At 37.0% G+C, this 12,214-nt stretch overlaps 1 protein-coding gene across 3 annotated transcripts in view; it reads right to left on the bottom strand.

The window, feature by feature from the left end:
• The window catches only part of PTPN3 (protein tyrosine phosphatase non-receptor type 3), a 171,720-nt gene that overhangs the window by 84,915 nt on the left and 74,591 nt on the right, over positions 1 to 12,214 (bottom strand). For 2 of the 3 annotated variants that reach the window (XM_071804386.1, XM_071804388.1), the window contains exons 3-7: positions 3,495 to 3,602; positions 3,313 to 3,370; positions 2,173 to 2,251; positions 1,271 to 1,315; positions 274 to 326 (exon numbers count right to left, since the gene is read on the bottom strand). In XM_071804386.1, the coding sequence (XP_071660487.1) occupies positions 274 to 326; positions 1,271 to 1,315; positions 2,173 to 2,251; positions 3,313 to 3,370; positions 3,495 to 3,602 (343 nt within the window). The remainder of the gene's footprint in view (positions 1 to 273; positions 327 to 1,270; positions 1,316 to 2,172; positions 2,252 to 3,312; positions 3,371 to 3,494; positions 3,603 to 12,214) is intronic. The other variant, XM_071804387.1, reaches the window with a different exon arrangement.

Below are 12,214 nucleotides of genomic sequence, written 5' to 3'. Positions count from 1 at the left end.
GTCAGCAGTACAAGCACATGTAAATAAGAATGATGTATTCTTGTATCAACATTTTTTTTGACAGACCTAACAAATACACTTGTTCTACTTACACTGTCTGAAGGTTGCTTTAATAACTTGTATGTTCTTTACAAAGCGTAATCTCTAGTGTTTTGAATACTCTACACAAATAGATAAGGAAAGAAATCTTTCTTTATTTTTCAGTGCCAACGAGCGGAGAAGGTTGTCGGTCAAATACATTTATTAACAAAATAACAATTGGTTGTCACTTACATTGTACTGCATATGATGCCAGGACAACAGCAGAACTAATGGGGCATGACAACCTGGAAAGAGAGGAAAATATTTTTATTTAGACATATATATATATATATATATATAAGTGTATTGTTAACAATGCCTCTGCAATTAGTTCAGTATGTGAAGATTCTCATCTTCAAAGAATATCTGATTTTTTTTCTTACGAAGTTTAATTGTCAAAGAACAGCAGGACTGGACATTAAAAGGTAGTTGCTGTGTAACAGCTGCTTAGGTGAATGGAAATAACTAGTCCTAAAAAGATATGTTCATATTCTTGCTGAATGCTTATTCAGGAAAGTAAAAGGAGAAGGGATTTTTATGGGGCTCTGGACATTATTTTAATAGCTGCAGTCAAGTGTATTTAAAACTAGACACAAATACTAAAATTAGCCAAATGCCAAGGACAAAGACAGCTCTGATCTCACAACCAAAACTGATTCCGTTGAAGAAAAAAAGCCAGCACTTGCTATGAAATTCTAAAGTCTATTTAGCTTTGGCAGCAAATACTCAGAACACTATTTACTCTATTTTTAAAATGTAGAAATGCACAGGAACCGCAGGCAAAGGAACTACTAGGTATATGCTCACTGTAGAGGGAACATAACCCTGAAATCGTGAGAAACAACAGCATGAACTGTGCTTTGCTACTCCCTCCTGACTACAATAGTAGACAGCAGGTCCCCAAGTTTGGCAAACTATGCCTGGCACACTGTGTCTTGCATAACGAAGATCTCTCAAGTTGACATCATATCTACAGACACATGGCATCCCCTACAGCCCATTCACAACAGACTTCTAAACTGTTCTTAGTAAGTGAACTACGTGAATTTTTATAACATTTCCTAGCAACTTCATTTTATTTAAAAAAAAAAAATATTTCACACGGTACATTTTTATAGTCATGATACCCTCAGAAAAAGTTAAAAAATATTTTAAGAAGAACTATGGAAAAATTGAAGTTTCTTATTACCTTCCTTCCACAATATCAGTCTTCAATTGCAAAAAGAATAAGTGCCTAGAAAACAATTTTTGGAAAGAAACAAACATTTGTTTTCACAATTAAAAGGTGTAGTTTAAAGGGCTACACATATTAATTTTATTTTCTTAGATTTCCTGGCAAACTATACAAACAGATGAGTAAAGCTTAGTGACACTTAAAAATATACAATCACACACCCACCCACTCTCACAACAGTTTTAAAGATCTTGGCAGGCTGTACTACAACTCCAGGACCACAGTATTAATGCCACAATGAACACTACAAAAATTAAACCATTAGATAACCTGGACTCTTTCTCCCAGGAATATTCACATTAGATGTATAGATTTTTGCATGTTACGAGTAATGGGCAAACTAGTAAATAAGAACTGTTATCTGTTCTTCCTGAAACAAAATAAACCACACCCTCCCACACCCACAGCATTAAATACTACACATGTTCCAAACTGAGTCAGTGTTGATATAAAACTTCTAACATAGACTTAGGGTATGCAGACAACTTAATCATTGAACTTCCCTATTTTTTAATCATTGCATTTGTTTAATTGTGGTTTAGAAAAGGAGAAAACACACATTAGGCAAGTACTCCAAGACATGAAGGGCTGAAAAAAAGAGGAATCCAAGGGGCAAAAAAACACACGGTCTTCTTCGTACCAGTTTATACCCTGCTGTGTTTTAGAGTTGTGTGCTGCGTGTAGCAGAAAACATTCATAACAAGCATCACATCAAGCTGTTAATTCCAAACACATTAAATACAAAGAGTTATATGAAGTTAACTACCTAATAAAGCAGAGTTTGACAAGCTGTGAGATGGGAAAGGAGGCCTGGACACATTTTGAGTTCATGTAAGCAAACATCAAACAGAAGTTACCTGGTTTGTTCTTGCTGAAGTGTGTTAGGATCAGGTATAAAAAACCTTACGCGAAAACGAAGGGTGCATGGAAAACCTCCTGCAACATTTTAGAAAAGCAAATCAATTTTTTGCTTAGAAAGTCCAAGGTTTTATTTCTATATTTATAGAAAAACTATATGAACAATCACATAGGAATCTCATCCTTTTTTCTCACAAAATAAAAAGAAACCATGAGAAGTCTCTCCTGATCCCCCAACACCAACAAGATAATACTCAAACATTGTGATGCTTTCATTTAATACCTTGTGTATGCTACTTTAGATAAAAGGCACTATTTAGTTATCTTTGCCTCATAGGTATTAGAAGATATAAAGCAGCAAATATATTTGAAGTATCTGAATTGTGATACTGCTCAATTCTATCTAAGTACAAAAAAATAATTCAGAATGTTAATGTATTATTTTTTCAATTCATACAGAATCTACAGCATATGGTAGAAATAACAGAGCTCAGTAACACAGCTCAGGATGCACAGCACAAACTGAGACAGTGTCACTCCGTCCTCCTGAACTGCTATCTGGCAGGGTCACACTGACTGGCTTGCCCTCAAGTTCTCCTTTCTTTTGGTAAGCATTCTCTACTACCCAAAGCTGTTCATACATAAGACATATTAGAACACATACGCTTGGAAGCGTGTGCTGGCAGTTTTTTTTTTTGTTTGGGTTTTAATAAAAACAAGTATACAAATTTTTTTCTTATTCTATTTAAGATAAGAAATTGCCAGAACCTATATATGAAACTGACTCAATTTCCTTCTACCAAAAGCCCTCTTCTTTATCTTCCCCATCAGGAGGAATTTATTGACATCATAATATGACTACTACTTTCATGGCTATCATGTCCAAGACTGTTCAGAAGCCAGGTTTAGATGCTATTACAGTATCAAAGTTAGTGACCTTCCACGTCTCATGAGCATTCAGGTAGCAGTAAGATATGCGGAAAGCTCTGCTGAAAAGACTGGCATAGATAAGACATGCTCTTGAAGAAAATCTACCATCTGGATGCACTAGTTTGCAAGACCCGTGTTTATTCTAGTTATAAGAACATAGAAAAGCAGGACTATGCAGTTACAATTAAGATATTAAAAACAAGTCTTACCTTTTAACTGTTTTCTAATAGGTTTGTTTGGTTCAAGCCATCGCTGTGAAATGAAAAACTATTAGATGGATTAAAATGTTTACAAATAAACACTTTATTCATGTGTGTGTTTGTGCATATATATATATATACACACACATATATATATACATGCACACACATTTATTATTTACTGTACTTACAGGTGAATCTACCAAGCTTTCATTCTGCTGTAAACCAAAATATTCCTTCTCTGTCACACCCAACTGGTTATAAGTCATATCCAACAAAACCTGTCCAGTGTCTTGTTTCTGAAAACAAGAAAATTTTAGAAGTGAAACTCCGCAACGCTTCCACATTTTAAAATACAATTAATTGAAATGATTTTGATTTTTAAAAAAATTTAACTCAAAAATAGTTGTTAATCCATTGGTTCAAAGTTTCTCAGCAATAAGAACTTCATTCTGATAAAAGTATCTGGTTTTTTTTTTTTTTTTTTTAAGAGGCTTTCTTACCAAAATACATTAGGCACATGAAATCTCACAATATGAATTGATATTAACTCAAGCCCTTGAGGTCGGTCCCGCAGTTTAGTTTTAAGCAGACAGGCTCTCCCTTGACCAGAGCCTTTTGGAGCCGTGCTGCTGTCCAGAGCTGCAGCAAGGAAGGATGGCTCATGGCCACACGGGGCTGCTCCAGTTCCTGCAGTGACCACCAGAGCAGCTGGATCTATTCCCATGTCAGCCATCAAAGGGCAAAGTCTGTGCATACCAGGATGGGGCAAAAATTATGAGGATGCTGTGCTCCAGCCATAAGATCCTGTACTTCAACTCCCACCTGCCCCTCAGCCTCCACACACTCAGCTGTCATTCACCCACCCCACCTTCTGCCTAGACATCACTCAAGACAGGTATCCCAGAAGAACTGGTGTAATTGGGGAATTACACAGGCAGCAGAGACCCAGAAGGGTAAGCATGGTGTAATTTTCCCCAAACCAAACAAGTATCACCATGCTATGGCATCGTGGAAAGCAGATTAACCATCTTGTGCCAAAGAACACTGTGAACCAATTCTACAAAAAAACCCCAACCACAAACACAAGGAAATACCCCTCAACAAGAACGTGCAATCCCAAATATGCAAATACGTAAGAGTTTGCAACGCTATAGGGCATTTTAGGTCTAGATTTTTATATAGAAAATTGCTGGACAGAACAAAAACCAGGTCTGTTTGCTTGGTATCTTGTCTGTTCAAGAAATTACAGCAAATTAATTTTTCATATGATCTTCCAAATATCACTCTTAAAAGCGGAAATAAACTGCATACATTATAAAGAAAAATAAAAAGAGGAAAATTATTTAGACTGTAAGGGCAAGAACTTTGTTCTCAAACAAATTTCTTAAGTTCTGTTTTCTTAAACAAATTTCTTAATTTTTTTTAAACAATCTCTTGAAATAAAGTCCTTAATGTATACACATGATAGTGACCACATTTTTGTGCATGGCTCCAGTTTCACTCAGTGCATAAGAGTGTCACTTAATAAGCCAAGAAGACAACAGTGTATTCAATCCTCTTTGTCTAGACCCTGTTTATTATATCACACCCTAGTCCTGTTCAGAGGACAGGGTACCGCACTGTCGTAATTAAGTGCTTTAAATTGTAACATATTCCAGAGTCTTCCCTTATCTCATAAAAGCATCCTTCCTATTTAAAAGATGGGAAAAGAAGAACAAAGATTCTAGCAAAAGACATCCACTTGCCCACCTTAATTTGGAGGATGGAATATCACCCACCAATATTGGTAGAGCAGAACTCCCGCTAGGCCATTTGTGATCTGAATGTTCACTGTTTCTACATCAGGCCTCAGATACAAGGTAAGGTAACAGTCAGCTTTTGTGAAAAGCTGTGCCCGTTTTTCTGGAGCAAAGTCACATATGAAGGAAACAATGTAGGCAACGCTGGACTGTCTTCTGTATGAGACTACCCTTTCCCCTCCAACAGTCTCCCATCTTGTTTACTTTTCACAACAAACAGTTGAGGCCTCGCAATAAACGCGAGTCAACTCAGGCCTGTAAGTCTGTGCTACCATCAAAAGCAGCTGCTCTGCCTCCTTCTTCTGCCCCAGCTGCACATTCCTACGCTCTTACTTTCAAACAGGCTACTGTTTCTTGGTGTATTCAAACCACTGATCAAACCCAATTTTGTTCTGAAATAGCGTAGACCCAGATCCAGCTAAGAAACTGAAATCTCAGTGACACATAGGACCACATGACCAAGCATTCCTCATTACACCCAGCCACAGTGCCCTGCAACTCTTGAGCAGCTTTGCCCAGCACCATCAGTGAGGTTGGCTCTGCTATGAAGACACTTGCTATCAGAGATTACACGTATGTACACACGAGGGCCCTACAAAAACAGCAGATGCCACCTTAACACTCTGAGACAACAGGCATTTCCTGACTTGAATATGTTAATCTTCAGTACTACCTTACTATGCATACCATATTTGTTTCCCCAGGGTTGTGTTTTCATAAGTAGAACATCAAAAAACTTTTGAGTGACATCACAACACCTGTACAACTAGAAAGCATAATTGCACATATATGGCACATACTTCTGACAGGAGTTATACAAGCAACTAAAGTTATATTGTGACCAAAAGCAGTAATTACAGGGGATGCGACATACACTTTACTGAAAGAAAGTGTTCAGGCATCTCAGGTTTCATTACAAATGAGGCAGAAGAAGACCACAGAGGGCAGATTCTTCTGCTAATTTTCTCTCTGAATTTCAACACTTCTGACTCCTTGCAGCCTCCTTTCTTTGCAACAGCATTATCTCCTATTTCCCTTATCCTTTCTCATGCTTCTGGCCCTTCATCCCAATTCAGATGCCTTCACTTTCTTACTCCCCACCCTCTCACAATTGCCCTGGCACACATAAATTGTTAAGCCTTCTCACTGCTGCCCTGTAAAGACAAGAAGCCTCTCTGTTACAAAATTCTTGCTCAACAGTTGCAGTTCTCTCTTTGCAATAGCCCCATGGGTCACTCAACCCTAAACCCAGCTGCTCAACCAGTATTAGTCTCTTCCATCTGTCTACCTACCTACCATTTTCTTCTCCTCCTCCCCATATTTCCGTATCATGAGCAATTTTCAGCACTACTTTTCTACAGTTCCAGTTCTTCCTCTCCATTATTAAAAGAACAAAGTTTCTTCCGCAGTGCCTAGACCACTCACCCACTCCAGAAATCTAAGCTAAGTACAAAAAGTCATTTCAAATTGTTAAAATTCCCAAAGTTGAAGGGTTTTGTTGTTTTTCCCCAACAAAATCTATATTTCCTTGGCTTTATGAAACACCTGAATTATTTTTCAGCCTATAGACCTAAAAATAAAGATGTCACACAGCCCACACTGCACCATCTTCAATCTGTTTTGCACATAAACAGTTTTGAGATCTAGGTGTAAAGTGAGGCAGGCTAAGTACGTTTCATCACTGCTTTTGAATTTTGACATCCATTCCAACACAGTCCAAAGCCACAGTGGACTCTAATACTACAGTGTGTCAACTGCTTTACAGGACATTATATATTTCATTCCCTTCTGCCATAAGAAGGCAAAACAACATGAACACTACTCAGCTAAACTGGGCATTAGAACCAAGTTCACCTTAACCCTGTCAACCATTACAGTAAGTTGTTAAGACATTCTTACTAAATTTCTTGCCTTTCTACAAGGAGATAAAAATTTCCAAACTAGCCTATTCTGTTACAATGACACAAGCTCTTAAGGTATCTTAAGCATTTAAAAGTTTGTGGGTTTTTTTTTTTTACTAAACAAATATTCTCAAGAGGTTTGCTTGTTTCCACCCTGAAAAGAAATTTCCATTTGTTTTATCTTCCTGACATCTACCAATCCTTATTCTGACTGTTAAAAGCTTTGCATCAACCACCTCATAACCACACACCATTCACCTATGTGTAAATCTGTCTTGAAATATATTTCACCTCATGTCTGATAGGCCAAAAATTAATGTTTAAAGCAGTCATAACTCAGAACTAACACCTACATGCATTCTACCTATGGTACAATAATTTCCTGCTACATTTAGGGAATTTGGATAGGTAAAGTTTAATTTCTAGTAAGCTATATGATTTTGAGGAGAAAAAATTTCTTTATTATTTTTATTGTCAAGTATTGCCTAGAAGTCGGGGTGATCAAGACCCACTGTCCTAAGAACTACATGAACATATAAATGAAAGCTGTTAGTTCTTTGGAATGGAGTGGCAAACAAGAAAGTAATCTTTTCAGTTTGTTAACTTCTAGAAGTATGTGGTACAAAGTGACACTTTAAGAGGACAGCACAACATAAAGCACATCTCCCTGTCCCTCTCCTCTGCAAGAGCTTTGTCTCCACTTTTTGGCAATGATAACCTCACAGTTAAGCACCACCTAAGCTTTTGCTAATTTAGTGTCACTTTGGACACAATACCCATTGCCCCTCATGTGCTGTTTGAGGTCATCCTTTCCTAATTTAGCCTGTAACAGTCATCCACCACCAAACAGTTTGTGTCCCTTGGTCCCAATATGCCTATGAGCTTGAACAAAGTGCTACACTTTCTTTTAATTTCCCCACTAATTTTAGACACAGCTAATTTATTTTCTCTTCCTGGAATTTATTTACTCACCTGATGCTTATTCAGAGCATGCAAGATTTTGTTTAGCTACAATAAACAGAACAGCCTCTTCTTTCCTTAGGTCCAGATTTTTGCAGAGCATCCTAGCTGTACTTTCTGTGACTGCCTGACTGGAACTTCCCTCTTTTGTCTGCAAGTAGCCAGGATCCACATGTGACATTCCCCGGCGGGTGGCCTCAATGCCAAGACTAACCCTGTTAATGTTTCCTTGACATTGGCTGAAGATTCTTGCCTGGTGCGTAATAGCGCTCACCTTTTTCAGAACGATAACACATGAGCAGCTTGGCCTGTAAACTACCAGTGTTCTCCTCCTCGATTGTTTGCAACTGAAAATTGAGCTTAAAAAAACATTACCTCATCTTATGAAAGTTTACACTACTGATTTCCCTCACAGCAATTATTCCTTGGTCAAGATAACCTATCTGCTACCTTGTATTCCTGTATCTTTTTTACTGTTAATAACGCCTCACACCTCACATTTTTTATGTAATGAAAAATATTCAATACCAACATGCTAATGAAATTTGATAGCTGAGAACTCCATTAATGTCCTTGCACTGTTTAACATCTCTTTTTTCAGCAAGATCTACTTCCACTTCTTGAGCCAACTCCCTGCCCCTGCTGTAACTCGTTTAGATTCCATACACTCCAGTACAGTATTTTCCTACATAAAGGTCACACGAAATATTTATCTAAGCCCACAGAGTCTTGACCCACTGCATTTCCCCTGCCTCAAAAATGTTTTAAAACAAACATATACACGAGGTTAGTCATCCCAGTTCTAACTTTGGAAAAATCTCCCGTCCACTAATTCTTTCCTTCAGCATTTATTATGAAGTCAGGTCCCAGGGCTAAGGCTAACAAGGCTGCTGTAGGTCAGATCACTTTCTCACTGTCCTCAAAGGCATCATCAAGTTTCATACTGTCTTACTGTTTTCCAGTCACAGAGTATACTGATCTGCCTCAATATAAAACTAAATATTTGTTGCCAGTCTGAAACTTCATGCAGCAGTTCTTTCAGCATGCAGGGACACAGATTAGCACTAAACTGTCCTGTATTATCAAACAATATCTGATAGGAAAACATAGTGACAAGAATACAACAATTCTGCATAATTGTATTTTATTACAAGCTGTTTGAAATTATAAAACTCACACCAACAATTAAAAAAGACCTTTAAGACTTGTATCTCTTCCCATCATTTTAAACATATTCATAGTAATTGTTGGTGTTAATTGTAACCATCATGTTCCTTCCCAAATACTGGAAGAAGGAGCTTAATTGAGATGGTGGGGAAGAAAAAAAAAAAATCCTTACTACTTGCATTTCAAGTTGTGCAGCTTTTCTCATTATTACTGCCTCATCATTTTATTTCTAGAAAGAAACTATTACTAAAAGCCAACTAGTCTAAATGTGAAAATCACAGGTACTAAGACGTAAGTGTCAACCCAGAAAGAGAATGCAATACAGAAATGATCTGACACAGTAAATTTTAACCTTTCACAAAATTCAATTTGCTGGAAATGGAAAGACATACTTCCCAAGTGGTCACTCTTAGTAAATGAGTCAAAGTAGAGCAATAATGGAAAGCTCCTGCATGTTTATACCAAAAGTTGCAAATAAATTTGCATTATTGCTCAATATACACCTATTAAACACACCTAAACATGGTATGTGAGCACATTATATATGCTAGAATGACAACTAACATTTTCCCCATGTAGGCAGGAGACAGAAGTGAATTAACTGTATCAGAAGATTCAAACACCTGAAATTTATTCGGAAGCTTCAAGAAAATACGGATATAATTAAAGTCAAGTGCAACCCTCCCTACTAAGTGCAGTCAAGCCTTTGTCTCAAATGTGTTTTTGAAAGAAGAATGTTTGCAACTCTTAGCTTACATGCATCTTCTGTTCTTTGCCTGGACTTTGGACATGTTCCATCTCAATACTGAAAACCATAATGAGGGAAAGACAACAAAGGCCATTTGAGGCTTGTGGAGTTAACATAAACTTCTATTTGAACTGAAAGCAATGTACTGGAATGCATCTGTCTGTACTCTCCTGTGAACTTTCTTGATAATGATGACCTAAGAAAAGCACACACCACAAGCTATAGTGATTAACTCTTTGTGATACCATCAATACAAATTTCAGATTCACCAAAACTAGAAAGCAATGAACATAAAAGGCTATCACTTCACTACTCTGCCAAATCCAAAAATGCAGGAGAAAAATGGCACTGTTTTCCTGAAATTAAATATTTTTTTACAGTTGATCAGGATACTGATATTCTTTGGGATAACTGCTTAATAATAACAAATTCACAGGAATCAAACTAAGTAGCTGTCTTCTGGTTTCTCAGTAGATGAAAAGTCCCTCAGATTATTTCCATAAGCAAAATCCACCTTCCTTCTTCCTTTGCCCAGTTTTAGGATGATCGGTTTTCATTCACAGTGCTACAGATACAACTACTGGGAAAAGGAAATACCATCTAGCAGAATGATAGAAACCTACAGCTACCAATGGGAAAGTTTCATGAGCCCATGCAATTTGCTAACAAAGTTTGATGGAAATCAACTGTGTGGGCTCTATAGAGATCCTGTTGCTACAGAATTAAAAGAAAATCATATCTCCCTGTTCCCTAAAAGGTTCAGTATTTGGTGATAGCATTAATGTTCTGCCATCACTCTAAAGATGTCACTTACTACAAGTTCAAAATTTCAAAATACATTAATTTTTCTATTCAGTGTGTGAATAGGTTGTAAGCTTAGACTATTTAATCTACCATCTTTGTATTAAATTGAAATTTATCTCACATTCACTCTTTAGCATCTATGCCATGCCAAAAACATTAGAAACTATGACTTAGGGATCTCTATTTGCTTAAACTCAAAGCAAGATTCTCTCAAGCGCTTTCTTATCCTGCATGGGGTTTTTTGGCACTTTATTTCCCTCTTGAATGCCCCTATGCCTTTGAAAGAAAGAAATCCTCTCGCAGTAAGAATTCTGTGTTCAGATAGCTGCTACATAACAAAGCGATACTCATTATTTTTCAGTTTGTTTGCGTTGGAACAAAAAGACTCTCCAGTTCCATTTATGCTATTACATGGAAGAAGGCCAAGCTTTGTTTTCTGCTTTTTCCTATTCACTTTCTGCTATTTGTGGCAGAAAAGTATAATCCTCTCTATGAACATAAAGCATACTTATGCATACATGAATATTAGCCATACATACAAACTTAGAGCTTTCATAAATCACAACCAGGAACCACTAGACTACAAACATGCAACACTGAAAAATTCCCAATCTTAATTTTCCACAGATATAATACAGTTCTTTTAAAGAGAAAATACTGTATAGTGCTTTAAAAAAGGTGATTCTTTTTGTTTCAGTTCTCCAAACTCAGACAGGAGCAAAAATTGAACAGATTTCAGCAATAACAGTAAAAAATAAGAACGCAAAACATTAGAAAATGTGTTTACAACAGATTAAAAGACATGGTATGTCTCCTGAATATGTATCTTGCACTTACGTCTAGTCATTTCAGAAAACACCTTCATTTTAATAAAGCATTATTACATTATTGAATATGTTTCTGTTTATTTGTCATACAGATAATCATGTCATGCATTCACATTACACTGAATGTCTTAAAAATACAAGTATCAATTGATCTGGCATCTAGAAATGAATAAAGCATTGAGCAAAATTAGATCTATAAATCAATGTCTTGATATGAAAAAGTTTCTCTACAGAAACATAGAAAGATTTCACTAGTGGGGAAAATGTGCTGAGATCAAAACTTTTTTTCCCTTAATCCATGCCTAGCTGATTCCCAGACTGACCACAGACCTGAGTTAGTCTTTGCTCCAGATATAAAACCAAATGATGCTGGCAATTAAAAAAAAAACACACACATTCAGGCATAAACTTCAGTAAGCTGAATTTTTCTGTTAACGTAAGTAGAACTTGGACGCAAATTTTCCACAGCTGACTTCAAACCCTTTTGAGAACTTCACCTTGTGACACAACCAGAGAGAGGCAAAGCCTGTTCCTAGGTAGATAACCAGGAAGGGCCATCCTGGCAGATAAGCACAGGCTCCCTCAGTACCGGGTATGAAAGCTCAGTACTCAAAGAACATAAATCTTCTGGTAAATTTCTTCCTTGTGTTAGCCCATTACATGGTGGGGTAGCCATGCTCACCACTTCTTTCCAGTAAAGCA

Source organism: Patagioenas fasciata, chromosome 2 (assembly GCF_037038585.1).
Source record: "Patagioenas fasciata isolate bPatFas1 chromosome 2, bPatFas1.hap1, whole genome shotgun sequence".
NCBI lineage: Eukaryota > Metazoa > Chordata > Aves > Columbiformes > Columbidae > Patagioenas > Patagioenas fasciata.
Note: the sequence above shows the minus strand (reverse complement) of the source record. Positions and strands in the feature narration are given on the sequence as shown.